Source organism: Leptopilina heterotoma, unplaced genomic scaffold (genome assembly GCF_015476425.1).
Source record: "Leptopilina heterotoma isolate Lh14 unplaced genomic scaffold, ASM1547642v1 Lhet_15, whole genome shotgun sequence".
In the NCBI taxonomy this organism is placed as follows: Eukaryota; Metazoa; Arthropoda; class Insecta; order Hymenoptera; family Figitidae; genus Leptopilina; species Leptopilina heterotoma.
In genome coordinates, this window is record NW_025110867.1 from 1,104,433 (window position 1) to 1,120,609 (window position 16,177).

Below are 16,177 nucleotides of genomic sequence, written 5' to 3' on the forward strand. Positions count from 1 at the left end.
TAAATCGATTTAAGCTCCTTCGTGACAAAGTACTACGGGGGCTTCAGCTCATTTACTCTGGAGGCTTGATGCAAATTTGCCTCGTTTGATGCAAATACCGAATCCCTCTCCCACAACTCCACCCTATCCCCCCTGCCCCCTTTCGTCCGTCACCCTTTTCTCATCCACAAAGGGTGTTAGCCAAGTGAAGTGATCACAGATATTTTGCATACATGTTGCGAGAAATATTTCCTGGATATTTAAAATTTACATACATGAATACATAGAGTTTTCTTTTGCTCTTATTTCCCCAAAAACACTCTTTACTCGGAATATTACGCAAAAAAAAATTTCCCTTTACCTTTTGTAAATATATCTAATTTTTTTCCTAACCGTTCATTATAAATTATACAAAGGAAGTGAAAACGTTTTCTATATGCTTAATCTTGGGGCAAAATTATTAGTGTAATTTCTCCAGAGTTATACATCAAAAACAAACGTCTAAAGTTTATAAAATAAAATTTTTAATTACTTCCTTTGATATATAAAATATTTGAATACTTTTATTTACGGACGTTGATAGAGAAAAATAAAAAACTTAATGCATCCTTAAATTCCATATTCACGATATAATCATCATCAGAATCCAAATTATTTCCCGTCCTTTGAGAAACTGTCAATATTGAAAATTCTTTGGTGGTGCGGGATGGAAATACATTGAATTTCACAAATGTCGAACAAAATGACAAAAGGATATTTTAGATTTTGATATTGAATATACCGAAAATATTCGAAAGTGAAAAAACCATGTTAGAATGTGGATATGAAGAATAGCAATTTGGAAGCTACAAGAAAGAATCTAACGATCCGGAAAATCGTGATTTACGGAATAGTGAAGTGGGACATTGGTGAATAACAGAAGAGAGAGAAAGTCCCCTGGCATCTAAAGCTTCCCGAAAACATTCAAAATTTCTTTTCTCTCTTTTGCAGACTACACGCATAAGAAACGTTCACCACATAAAAAACGAATAAAGGATAAAAATACTGTTATATAAAACTTTCAATTCTGAAAAATAAATGTCAAATTTTCTCCTTCTAACTGAATGAATTTCATCTTTAACTATTTTGAGAGAAATATTTCTGTATAGTGGAAAAATAACAATTTGGACTTAATTTAGAATTTATCCTTTGAACATTTTAACGGGTAGGTTAACTATTGCTATTAAATTCTAGCAGATACAGTCTCATTATTGCTTGCGCAACGGATATTGAATCATGTATTGGCAATTGTTTGTGTGCACTACTTGAATTTCGGAATGTTCTCATTTCCAACTCATAGAGTAATTCAATTAGCAGGATATGTAATTGAATTATTTGCATATGAATTTGTTTTTTAGTATTATAATTTTATTCATAAATTAACATAGAATCGAAAATCATTATAGGTAGAATACAATTATTCATAAATTGTAAATTGTAATTATTTTATCTTCTTCTCTTGTCAAATTAGCACTATCCTGAATTGATGTTTGTATAAAATTTGTTGTTCCTTGAATTGAGAATGAATTCTATCCATACTGTTTTAAAAGTTTTGTTCACCGCCATCCATAATTTATCTTAACCCTGAAATGGAAATATGATCTGTTTACCTCCTATTTATTTCTTTATAAATCAAGATCCCTCAGTCGTTTTGGACCATACATAGGTAACAAGATAAGTTTTCCGTTCTAGGGTTAACCTTCATGATTGGTGACCACTATTTGTTAATTTCATATCCTATTTGTTAGTAATATTAAATTTTATACAAATACATTATTATAATAAGTTTTTTTTTATTTTAGTAAATTTCGTTTGGGTAATAATTATTATTACATGAGAAAGAGAAACGGTAATCTATTTGCAGTTTACAATATTTACAAAACTAACAGGATTATATAGTATTTGGTTATTCCGCATAGTACGAAATATAATATTATATTTATTAATAACATTGGTTTATTTACAATTGAAGACAGTAACGTGGTATTAATTAAATACTTATTCAAATTAATCCAGTTTTCATATATCAGTAATTTATTAAATTAATTGAAAAATATTAATTTAAAAACGGAATGGTAATTAAAAATAAATTAGTTGAATATGTTTGTTAGCTCATTCAGTATATTATTCATCTAATGGAAAAACATTTAAAGTGGCTTCAATATTCGTGTTTGGATAGAAAAGTAAATTTTCTCAATATAAAGGATTTCGAGTTTGATCTGCGTAGGAAAATGAGAGAAATACAGAAAAGATGTGAATTCCTCTCTTTCTTTGTTTTATGTTTTCTCTCATGTAAGTTTGTGTCTCTTGGTGTCTCTCTCTTTCTCTCTCTCTCTTTCTATCCCTTTCGATAACACGACAGTACATTGCGACACTCTATCCGACAAAATCGATTCCAGATTTCAATTTAATGCCATCGCAAGATATCTGAAGCACGATCTTCCCAATACCAATTTCATGTTATCAGCTTTTCCGGACCAGTAAAGAATATTACCCCAACCCTTCAAGTTCAAATTCAGCTACGTATGCCAAAGCAAAAAAAAGGTCAAAAAGATCTGATTTTCTCAATCCATAAAACGCGAATCATAATTTTATTATTTGATAAATTACCAAGACATATTTTTTGTCATCAGTTATTTTCTGTAATATTAAATCCCACCGTATTATGACTAGGGTCCCAATAATAATGATTAATTATTAATTATTTTATAAAAGAATTTTTCTTGAATAATTAGAAGAGAATAAATTTAATATTTTCTTTTATTTTCTGTTACAGTTCCGCCAGAAAGAATTGTGATATCAAATGAAAATCGCGAAGTAAGAAATTCTAAGGTTGGTCCCTACACGGAGGGTGATGCTCTGAAACTCTCTTGTAATGTATATGGAGGTAAGTGTCTGATAATTAGAACAGAGGTAACAATTTAATAACTATAATTACATTCCTAACTATAAATTTCATTTAGAAAATGTCATCTTGATTTTCAATTAACATTTTCTAATGACTCGTATAAGGAAAAACACCAATAAATATATTTTTGTGGGGGGCGCATGATTATTCCCCAAATGTCATTTTACCGAACTGCACTTTTGCGAATACTCATTTTTGCGAAAAGCCACTTTTGCGAATTGTCATTTTTTCGAAAAGCTATTTTTGCGAATTGTCATTTTTGCGAATCGCCATTTTTACGAATTGTCAATTTTCCGAAAAGTTATTTTTGCGAATCGCCATTTTTACGAATTGTAATTTTTTCGAAAAGTCATTTTTGCGAATTGTCATTTCTGAGAAATGTCATTTTTGCGAATTGTCACTTTTGCGAATCACCATATTTACGAATTGCCATTTTTGCGACAAATCATTTTTGCGAATTGACATTTTTGCGAATTGTCACTTTTGCGAATAGCCATTTTTACGAATTGCCATTTTTACGAGTTGTCATTTTTCCGAAAAGTTATTTTTACGGATTGTTATTTTTGCGAATTGTCATTTTTGCGAATCGCCATTTTTACGAATTGTCAATTTTCCGAAAAGTCATTTTTGCGAATCGACATTTTTACGAATTGTCAAATTTCCGAAAAGTCATTTTTGCGAATTGTCATTTTTGCGAAAAATGCAATAGAAAACTTGTAAGTCTATAAATTCACTATTGTATTTTTCGCAAAAATGACTTTTCGGAAAATTGACAATTCGTAAAAATGTCGATTCGCAAAAATGACTTTTCGGAAAATTGACAATTCGTAAAAATGGCGATTCGCAAAAATGACAATATGCAAAAATAACAATTCGTAAAAATAACTTTTCGGAAAAATGACAACTCGTAAAAATGGCAATTCGTAAAAATGGCTATTCGCAAAAGTGACAATTCGCAAAAATGACATTTCTCAAAAATGACAATTCGCAAAAATGTCAATTCGCAAAAATGGCAATTCGTAAAAATGGTGATTTGCAAAAGTGACAATTCGCAAAAATGACATTTCTCAAAAATGACAATTCGCAAAAATGTCAATTCGCAAAAATGACTTTTCGAAAAAATTACAATTCGTAAAAATGGCGATTCGCAAAAATAACTTTTCGAAAAATTGACAATTGGTAAAAATTTCGATTCGCAAAAATGACAATTCGCAAAAATAGCTTTTCGAAAAAATGACAATTCGCAAAAGTGGCATTTCGCAAAATTGGCTTTTCGCAAAAATGACTATTCGCAAAAGTGCAGTTCGGTAAAATGACATTTCGGAAAAATGACATTTGGGGAATAATCATGCGTCCCTTTTGTGGTTGCCTCCGTTGCTCTGTCAGTTTTACAAACAATGTTAATTCGTTTCATCTTTCTATCGCTCTTGATTAAACCTGACTTTTCCCACACATACTTTAAACTTCTCCCAAAAAAATTTTAACTTAAACCCTTTGTTATTTTACGAGAAAACGAATTTTTAAATTAACCTAGACGTGATCAGAAGAGCAAAAAATCCCATAGTATTAAATTTCACTTGCTTGATTCAAAACAATTCAAAAAATAAATCAATTGTATAACTGATAGAGCGAAAAAGAGAAAACATTCAAAAAATTTTTTTCTCTAAAATCAATGCCCATTGTTGAAACAAATGAAGCACTTATTTGACAATTGGAAATTGTTGACCACCTATAAAAAAAATAGAGAGAAAAATCGCAGAAACGTTTGCAATACGCTGATAAAAGAAAATAAATTGTTGTTTTCAGGTAAACCAGCGCCAACAGTGACCTGGTATCGTAATGACAATTTTGTGACCAACAAAACAGTGACAGTGCACAACCATGACGGAGTGATACGTAGTGACATCGAGATAAAAAATTTGGGACGTGCTGATGTTCGTTCCGAACTGACCTGCAACGCAACGAATAACAATAGGTCGCTACCTCTATCCTCAACAGTACACGTTGATATGAATTGTAAGTATTCATATTCATACTAGCAATTCATACTGCAAACCGGCCGGAATATTAAATTACGAAATTATACAGAGTCATGTACAGAAGCGCTTATCGAACTGAGAGTGAGATTGATTTCGAACAGTTGACATTTATCTCATATCTACTATATACATATATACACACTGAATTTGTTTAGGCGAATAATATTTTAACGCCCCTATAGTCTCAGTATAATCTCGTTCTGCAAAATTCTACTATACGAAAGTAATATCCGAAAGGGCTAAAAATGATTAAGTTTGCCCGATGCCAGTTCAAGAAGGTAAAAGTAAATTTACAAAGGAATATTTAATTTGCAAATGTTTAATTATAAATTTGGGTACTGAACGTGCAATGTATAAGCTGGGCTCCACAATTTTTACTTATTATCTGCAACGCCGTGTTCTTAGATTCAAACTGCTAAGGTGAGGCGCGAAAGCAGAATGACGCTGAAAACTCTTGATCCTTCTTATATACCAAGCCTAGTGGTGGGGGGTTGCTTCCTGATTGGCTGCGATCGCCGATCAATCAGCTATCGTAACCCCCCACCCTTTCTAGTTCTCAGTATATAAGACAGAACCCCGAAAATCAGAACTCTGTTCAAGGAGGAGAAGAAAAAACAAGACGTCTTCAATGACGGCACTAAACTCGAGATCAAAAGAAATGTTAAACATTTAGGTTATTACTTAGACCATAAATTATCACATAATTATCATATTAAAGAAATTAAGAAAAAAGCATATATTGTAGCTGCAATGCTATATTATTTAATAGGTAGGACAAGCACTCTCTCATTAAAAAATAAATTAATTTTTTTATAAACAAGTTATAAGACCGGTCCTACTCTATGCAGTTGCAATTTGGTCAAATACAAGCGAAACTCAATACAGAGGGCTTCAAATTCTTCAAAACAAAATACTTAGAGACATGATAAAAGCTAGTCCAAAAATCTCAAATAAGACTGTGCATGAAACTTGTGATATAGAATTAATTAAAGATTATATTTTTATACAAACAAAAAATTTTTATAATAATATTAAAAATATAGAAGAGTTAAAAAAGAGGAACTAATCATCTACAAGAATAAAAGTCAATTTCCTTTTAGAACTACCTATAAATTTATAAACATCACACTCTACTACATAATTAATTAGGACACAACACAAAATGGTCCTAGGAAAACACGTAAACAATTGTAGTTCTGTACATACGTATAATAAATTTTTTTTTTTTTTTTAGTTTTAGATTAAAAAAACATACCATCCATAACTAAATCTATAAATACGTAAATAATATAATAATAATACAGTTACAATTTAATTTAAAAAACAAATAACAATTTCAACAGAATAAAATACACCCGATTTTACAGCTTTAGTAATATTTCCAAAAAAGTAACAAAACAGGTATTTCATTTTTACCATAAAATCCTTACCGACATCTGAAATAACAAAATTCCATTTCGAAATTGAAAAATTACGAACCACATATATAAAATGATGGCAATTTCAATAGGAAATAAATTTCCATTTCTCAAAGGAGATCCCACTAAAAAAAAGGGAATCCTTTCGTGAAAATCTTTCTTTACAGTAGTAATAAGTGAAGAGAATCGCGTTTATTTCGACCCCATGTGGAAACTTAAAACTTTAAGGGTCATCGTAAAAGGTATAGGGAGTGAAGGTAGTCTTCGATTTCTTAGACAAGATGCAAAGAGAATATAAAATCTTCAACCGTAGGAGACTAAAAGAAAAAAAGTAATCATCTTTGCAGAAAAATGTACAATAATTTTCCAACTCTATAGAAATAGTATAGTGGTTTTTTTAACAATCCTTTTTTTATCCCTTGTTTTTAGTTTTCTCCTATTTTTTCTTTCATTCTCTCTTGGTAAAAGTCACTTTCCTAAAGCTATACGCGGCGAGAAAGTTTAAGCCTCGTGAAAAATGCAAAGCACCCAAGGGGAATCCCTCGAAACCCTCCGAGCGTAACCTTCGCAAATTGTACAGTCCATCTTGATTTCATAATACGTACAAATAATAAATACCCATATATGTTTATATACCTATATATAACACATATGTGCACTATGTTTGTTTTTTTCCAAAAAAAAGTCCCTTAAAAATTATTTCTATCTAACTTTATTTCTCCTTTATTGGAGCTTTGGGATTGTAAAAATTCCTTTCATCAAATGAAAAGAAGTTTATTCTAAAAATATTCAAAAAAAATGTGTTCAATTTACATTTGAAAACCGAATTTGACAAATTAAATTTAAATTTTAAGATTATTTAAGTTTAACATAAAAATAGAGCTTAGAAATTTTGCATTTCTCTAAAAATGTAACATAAGGAAATTCCGGATATTTTTAATTCAACAAAAATTAAAGAAAATGGTAAAATTTTGATTGATTTTCATTTCATGGTGGTACGTGATGCGTTGGAAATGAAAAGACAGGATATGAAGGGAAAATGTTTCCGGGGCAAGTGGTACCTGGGAATGATTTTGATACAAATAACTTGAATCTAAATTGAGATTGCCGAAATAGGGATGGACGAAGGGTTAAATTAATGGGCGGTGTACGTCCTTTTTGTATTTCAATTATAAAGAAGGATTTCCAACCTATAGCACAATAGAGATTGGACAGAATTAAAAATATTAAAATAAAATTCAATTAATACTATTACAGGGTTGACACAAAAATTTAATTTTTTTCCCTTACTTTTCCCTGATTTCTACAAAAAATTTTGACTTTTTCCCTGACCCTAAAGATTATTTTGATTCACTCCAAAAATTATTAGATTTTCAAAAAAATGTTCAAACCTTCTGAAATTCAATAACTTTTGAGAATAATATTATAAAACATGAAGAAATCGATCATTCCGAGTCTTCGACTCGAAGTGATCGTTTCCTTTATGTTTTATAACAAATTTAAGATGACAGAGTGATTAAATCATTATTTTATATCATCAGAATATTGTAACTATAAACTCAAATTTTCAAAGATTTTAATTTGAACCCTTTTCAAAATTCAATTATTTCTTAACATTCACGCTATAATGCTTCTAATATTCATTTATAATTTAACATTTTAAGTGAAATTCATTTTTTAATCAATTTTGCTTCCTCATAGAGGAAGGATTGTATTAGCAAAATTTTCGATTGTGATTTTTTGACATATTTATAAATTTTTTTTCGTTATACCTAATCTTTTAGTACTTTATGTACGAATGGGCCCGATTCATAAAGTTTAACTATATTTTTTTGCATTTTTCATTTTGTAAAAAAACGTTTTTTGGCCATAACTTAAAAAAAATGTTAGGGCACCTATAAATGTTTTTCTTTAGTTTTGTAGAGTTTTTCAAGACGCATCTTTTGAGTCTTCATTGAACATTTTTCTTTTATATTAGCCAGAGATATTAAAGTTTTAAAAATCTAAATTTTTCGAAAATAACACTTTTTGAAAATTTTGTTGAAAAATATAAAAGAAACTTTAAAAGTTTCATTACCAACTTGTAGAGCATTAAAAAAGGCTTCGATTGACCTATTTTTGAACCTGATTCGGTGAAAAATTATCGAATTATTGGTATTTGAAAAATCAAAAATTGTGGAAAATATAATTTTGTCAACATTCTTATTTATGTGTAATTATTAAACTATTATAACCATCTTATAGAATATATAAAAATATATTTTTTAGACCAAGATTTAATGATTTTTAACTCTTTTATAAAAATTAATTCTTATATATTTCAATTATTATTATTTCTATGAGGAAGCAAAGTGTTCATGAAATGAACATTAAAATTATAAAAATGTACCACTTGGCAGCGGTTTTATTAGTAAATTATTCGAGAATTCAATTATTTAAATACAAAAATAAATAATTTATTAAATAATTGAATATTTCTTAAAATTGAAGTTTTATGAAGAATTTTATCAAAAATTTTTTTAAATAATTAAATTCTATCGGCGAATTAAAAAAAAATTTATAAGAATAAATGCAATTTTCTATCATTTTATTTAAAATTGTACAAAAAATAATTTAAATTCTGCAATAAGTTTTGTTATTTATGAAAATAATTAAATTCTTGCAACGAATTTTATTAAAAATTTTTATAAAGAATAGAATTCCTGTGAAGAATTTTATTTGTGAAAATAATAATTGAATTCCGGAGAAAAATATTATTATTTATAAAAATAATTAATATCTTGTGAAGGATTTTATTCAAATTTTTTTAAATAATTGAATTCTCGAGAAAAATTTTATTATTTATGAAAATAATGGATTTCTTGTGAAGAATTTTATTTATTTATTTATTTCAAGTATCAACGGGCTTACATAATAAAAAACGCCCTTTCGTACAAAGTACTAATATATAAGAAAAGAAAAAAAGAAAAAAGAAAAAAAGAGAATATTAATTACAATGAATAGTTAATTAATTATTTGATTACGCTGTGTAATTTTATTCAAATTTTTTTAAATAATTGAATTCCCATAAAAAATGTAATGTTTGTGAAAATAATTGAATTATATAAGAAAATTTTATTAAAATAACAATTTTATAAACTAAATCTTGGAAAGAATTTTATCAACATTTTTTTAAATAATAGTATTTTTAAAAGAAGTTTATTTAAATTTTTAGAAATAATTGAATTTCTCAGAATTATTTTTTGGAATTTTCTGAATATATTTGAATTCCTTCGAGAAACTTCATTAAAAAATTGAAAATAATTGAATATGTGCGAAGAAATTTATAAAAAAAATTGATAAGTAATTGAATTCCTGTGAAATTTTTATTAATATTTTGTTTACATAATTGAATTCCTTTGGAAATTTCTTTTAAAATAGTAGATATTATAAATAATTAATATGAGGAAAATTTTTGAAAATAATTGAAATTTTAATGATAATTTTTTTTAGTTGTTAAACATAATTGAATTTATGCGAAGAAGTTTATCACTTTTAAAAATATAATTGAATTTCTATAATCAGTTGTTCTTAAAATTACTATAAAATTTCATTAAAAATTGATATTTTCTAAAATTTCGAATTGAAATCTTTGAAGTTTATCTATTTATGAAGATGGTAAACGCGACTCTTTTGAAATCCAATTAATTTTGAAATTATTAAGTAAAATTATTCATTAAATAATTTATAAGTAATATTTTTATGATAGTTGTTCAAAAATAAAGTTATTTAAATGGAAATTATTATTAGAAATAGAAAAAATTTAAGGGTTTGCATTTGAATTCTTTGCAATTTCGTAGTTTATGAGGCAAACAAAAAAGACACAAAAATTCAGAATTTTCTTATAAATCCGAAAAATTAAATTTTGTCCAGTACTTTGAATAAAATTCCCTAAATTCCCTGACCTGTGTCAACCCTGTATTAATGACTCTATTAATTATCTCAAGTTATAGATAAGGAAAAAACACCAAAAAAATATCATTTTGTTTGTTCTCATAGTTGCAGAACACTGTTCACTCGATCCGTCTTTCTGACATTCTTGAATAATCGGAATTCCCAATTAATTATATGTGCCAGAAAGCACTTCCCTCGATGACTTTGAATTTCCACCTGACAGACTAACCGACATTCTAGTATGCAATTCAGTACATAGTACAGTTCAGTCAACAGTCAAAAATCCATTTGTGGAAGTGAGTCACTCTGTTTAGGACACAGGTGTGCAGTTTACTCTTACAGTCAATAATTTATTCAGGAATATTGAAAAATGAAAAAGGAAAGGAAAGGAATTTATGTACTTGCTTTTTTACGACAAATACAAATTGCGATAGTGGATATTCTTGTAATTCGACACACGGGAGGCCATCGTCGTCAGATTAATTACTGCTTTCTGGTGCATGTAATCGAATGTAATTCCCAATTATCCAAGAGCATGAGGAAGACGAAGATTCCAATTGTAGTAGACCAATCAAAACATCATCGGTGGCAGAGATTTTGGTACATGCTACGATGAACAGTGCTCCGCATGATAAGTAGACATTCTATTTTAGCACTGGTGGGAAATGGTCATAAACTGATGATCTGATTATGTAACAACAGTACAATTTGTGAGACTGATCTCCGTCTTGATAGCTAGACGACATCATTTCGACCGAAGTATACATAACGGTTTCGTAATCTCAGAATGTCAAGTAATTAAGAAATTGATTGGAAATTAAAATTCCTACAGTTAGTAACACAGGGTAAAATTAATTCTCCTTGTGAAGTGTACCATTTAGTAAATTAATTTACACTATTTACCGAAGAGAAATTAAACAAAGATTGACATTTGATTGAATGATATTTTTCAATGGTTTGCATTAGCTGCGGTAAAGGGCATAGATGGCAAGAATGGAACCACTGTTTGGGATGGACCAATAACATCTTCGATTCTGGGTGAGGCAGCTCAATTCCAAGTGCGGCAGCACACGTAGATATTCCACCCTTTTACCCCTCGCCTTCTCTTCCTCCTTTACCCTCAACAACGTGACAGTGGCTAACCGGAAACTGGCGGCGTTGGATTCAACAGAATACGGAAATAGGGAATTCGACAAATCCCCATGTTCGCCTAATAGTATTAGAGAGGGATTTGATTAAAGATTACTTCTCAGATTTCCAATACGATTTTCGTTAAATGAATTCCCCTCATTGTTTAAGTAAAATTCAAATTCTTGACTTTTGTTTATTCACGCTGTGAATTATTTTCAGAATTTCTGTAAGCATAATCATACATTTTAATTATCAATCAGAATTAAATTAAATATTTCGCTTATGGCAATTATACATCAAAAATTATTATATTTCCTCTAATGTCTATTGTTCGAATTAAATTGAAATCAATATTTAATTTCTGTAGAATAAAATTTAAAATATTGTGTTTTAAAAATTTTTTCACGAAAAATGTGGTCGTTGACCCGGAAAAGCACTTTGATTTAAGTACCACGTACTTTCAGGATGATGGGAAAAGTGAAGCTTTCAAGACAAGAGGAAATGAGATGAAAGGTGTTTCTGCTTTTTATATATATTTTTTTCACCCATCTTTCAAAGATAATTTCTCGCCTCTGTACATAATATATAGTTTCGTTCACTAAAATAAAAGCAGTACACCAGGATCAATTAAAATAATCAGCATAAAATTAAATTGTAACATTAATGATGCGTCAAATTAAGAAAATTTCAGACTTCAATTCGGATAGATTACTAATTGAGGTACAAATCGAAAGTTCTAATGACTTCCTGCTCTAATTATATTGAATTTTCTTCTTTCACAAACAAGTGTTTATTTGTTAAACTCATTAGTTGACAGTAATTAACGTATCGAATGTCAAATTTTGATTAAATGTGTTTGATAAAACTATAGACATTAGAAAATAAACCGTATAAATATTTTTATAAAAATAGTTTAATATTCTTTCGTTTGACTAAATAATGCTATTATATTAAAATAATACCCTGGAAAAAGTAACGGAAAATTAGAACTGAAGTCAATGTCGTCACCTTTCTTTTAAAAAAAACCTGAAGTAAAGACAATGAAACATGACCTGACAAGCTTTAGTATTCTCGATAGGCTGCTTGTAAGAATTAAATTCCCTTTTAAATTTTCCTAAAAGCAAAAGACTTTGAACGAAAATAACTATTTACACATAGACAACGATTTTTATAATCCGATTTCAAAATTACTCACTGACATATCAAAAGAAATGTGTCAAATTACAACCGTGTGTATTTGAAAAAAAGAAAAAAACATATCACACGTGCAAATATGAAGAAAACTGGGTTTAAAATCTTTTCGCGAACTCAAACTTAGTCATAAAAGAAGTAAAGATGTTGGGATTTTGATATATGCTACAAGATGGAGGGAAAGTAGGCAAATATTATATTATTTGCCAGTAACTCCTGAAATTTGAGAATGTGGAAACATGTAGGTTTTCTTTATCTGACCTATAAAAGTTTTCCTGTTAACATGCACAGTCGTTTCGTGAATAAAACAGGAAATGGAAGACAGACATGGGAAAACTAAACCCGCCCTTCTTTCCAAGACGAAAGATTGCAACACCATTTACGCGGGCGTTCACAAAACTTGATAAGAAGTTATTGCCATTTTATTTCAACTCGATATGCCGTGAAAATATTGCAATTATGATTTAATGTTGAAAATATTTTTCGTATCATCCTATCGAAAACTATCGTACATGATTTCTTATCATATTTTCATATATAAATTCACATCTCGTAAGTTTTCTTTTACTGAAATAAATTGATGCAATTAGAAAGATTTGTTAATTCTGACTGTTACTAATTTTAACATATTTTATGTTACAGGCTTCGCACTTATCTACTAAAACCTACTATTTATTATTTTTTTTACTTTATGCTACTAGTTGGGTACTTTTTTGAGATTTCAGCCACTAAAAGCTACTAGTTCTGATTTTTTTGAGAATTTACTTTAAATTCGCTAATACTAGAAATCAAAAAATTATTCTCAAACATTATAATCAAATTCTTTAAAATGATTCAATTATTTTCAAAAAATATTCGAAAAATTATTTTCATAACCAATAAAATTTCCACAAGAATTCCAGTAATTTAGAATAGCATTTTCAAAAAAATTTCTAAAAAATCAATTATTTAACAAAATTTTTATACACTTCTTCACAACAAATTCCATTATTTTCACTAATAATAACATTTTTCAATGAAATTCAATTTTTATAAAATTCTAAGCAAGAATTCAATTATTTTCATAAATAATAAATCTCCTCGAAAAATTTCAATTATTTTTAATACTATTTTAAATTAATTAATCGAAAAATTCAATTATTTTCACAAATAAAATTTTCCACAAAAATTCAATTATATTTAAAATACAATTTTCATAACAATTATTATATTTCAAAAAAACTAATTATTTAAAACAATGTATATATAAAATTCTTATGAAGAATTCAATTATTTTCAAAAATCGCAAAATTTTTCACAGAAATTAAAAATTCTTTTTAAATATTTTTTTTGCAATAATTCAATTATTTTCATAAATAATTTATTCCCAAGAATTCAATTATTTTCATAAATAATTTATTCCCAAGAATTCAATTATTTTCATAAATAATGAAATTCTTCTCAAGAATTCAATTATTTTCATAAATATTAAAATTCTTCTCAAGAATTCAATTATTTTTAAATATGTTAATATAAAATTGTTCGAAAGAAATCAATTATTTTAAATACAATTTTAATTAAATTTTTTTGAAATACAAAATTCAATTATTCTTTTAGATTTTCATTAAATTTTACAGAATAATTCAATTATGTCGATAGATAACAAAATTATTCCCGAAAATTCAATTATTTTGAGAAATTTTTATAAAGTTCTTTGGAAAATTGAATTATTTTCATATAAATAACAATATTCATCACAAGAATTCAATTATTTTTAACAGTAATAAATTTTGTCTTGGAAATTAAATTATTTAAAAAAATTCTAATAAAATCGTTCGCAAGAATTCAATTATTTTTATAAATAATAAAATACTTTTTAGGAATTGAACTATTTTCAACTATTTTTAATAAAATGCCACACAGACATTCAATTTCTCTCAAGAATTTTAATAAAATTCTTTGTATAATTTAATTATTTTTAAAAAAATTTAGCATTTTAATTATTTTAAATATCTTTTATATTTTCTTATAATTTCCAAACAGAATTCAATTATTTAAAAATTTTTGGTAATAATCTTTGTAAGAATTCAATGATTTACATGAATAATAAAAATTTCTCAGGAATTCAATTATTTAAGTTAGAATTTGCATTAAATTAGTCGAAAAAAATTATTTATTTGAAAATTTTTATAAAATTCTTCGCAAGAATTAAATTATTTTTATAAATATATTTAAATTCTTTCATGAATAATAAAATTCGTTGCAGGAATTCAATTTATTAGCAGGATATGAAAGAAGTAGATATTTTTGATGAAAATTAGAAAAAAATAAGGAAAATAAAACATAGAATGGAATTCTTGTCAGTTTTTTGAAGTGTATAAAACGAGTTTTTTTGGTTGTAATGTTTAATTTTTCGATAGCTACTTTTTTAAAATTAATTATTTGAGTGCGAAGTCTGTATGTATTTCAATTATTAATTTCATTACTTGACAGTTTGAGGTTACATAACCGTTATCTTTTGTCTGACGATTTAAAGCATTGAAGTTGTTATGAATAGTAAGAGATGAAGCTAATTGTAAGTTGTCCATAGTTTTTAGTTTTATAGTTGTTGCAAATATAATAAAATGAGGGGAACTAATCTATAAGGGAGTTCGCTGCCGAATGAGTCGCTCCCTACTCGAAGAGCCTATTTATAGTAAACGTGAGCCACGCCCATTGCCAGGTGAGAGCGTTGAAATCTCCCCACTCTACCAGGTTCACTTTGGTTCACTTGCGGAGAACCAATTAGAAGCGTCTCAGTGGACAATGTGTGTCTGCCTCTATAAATAGTCGCTCTGAATCAGGAGCGTCCTAGTCAACATCGAACTCTTGTACAGATCGTTACTTAGCATTCTACTTTACAATCAAGAACAAAATTATTGTTGATACAAAAGAAATTACAAATATTCAAAACAAGAAATAACACTGACGGTTAACTAACCACAAACTGTCAATTGAAACTATAATTAATAAAAAAAAAACCCAAAAAGGAAAACGTTAAATATTGTTTACTTAATTTAAGGTTAAAAAAAATGTTTGTTTCAATTTATAAACTTCAGAGTTTCTTAACAATTTCAATTATTTGTTTTTGTAGTTGTTGAAAGTGATAAAGTTTTCATCAATATCATGAGAGAGCATACACTTACAACGGAATATAAAATAAACATTTTCAGTTTAAAGGAATACATATCAGTAGATATTTGCGGTATACAATTGAATTGCAAAGCGAATGAGAGGGATGCAATATATTTTCCATTCTATATGAGGAGAAGAGAGATAGAGAGAGAACAGTTTGTAAATTTGAAGTAAGTTTCTCTCAAGTACTCGACGCAAATATGGGCGAGACGGCTACTGGAAATTGCGCTCCCTTTTATAGATACGGCAAGAACAAAGTTTTGAAATCGATGCCATTCTTTCGTCATTCTTTTTTCTTAAACTTTCCTTTCATGTTTTTAAACTCAACCCGCCACGCAGACTCTTTCTTTCGTTGTAAATGTTTGTAAAATGTAAATACATTTTGC

At 27.9% G+C, this 16,177-nt stretch overlaps 1 protein-coding gene across 1 annotated transcript in view; it reads left to right on the plus strand.

The window, feature by feature from the left end:
* Nucleotides 1–16,177, plus strand: part of LOC122498524 (hemicentin-2-like) — a 331,240-nt gene that overhangs the window by 293,289 nt on the left and 21,774 nt on the right. The window contains exons 4-5 of the mRNA XM_043606296.1: nucleotides 2,795–2,905; nucleotides 4,733–4,942. Coding sequence (XP_043462231.1) covers nucleotides 2,795–2,905; nucleotides 4,733–4,942 — 321 coding nt within the window. The remainder of the gene's footprint in view (nucleotides 1–2,794; nucleotides 2,906–4,732; nucleotides 4,943–16,177) is intronic.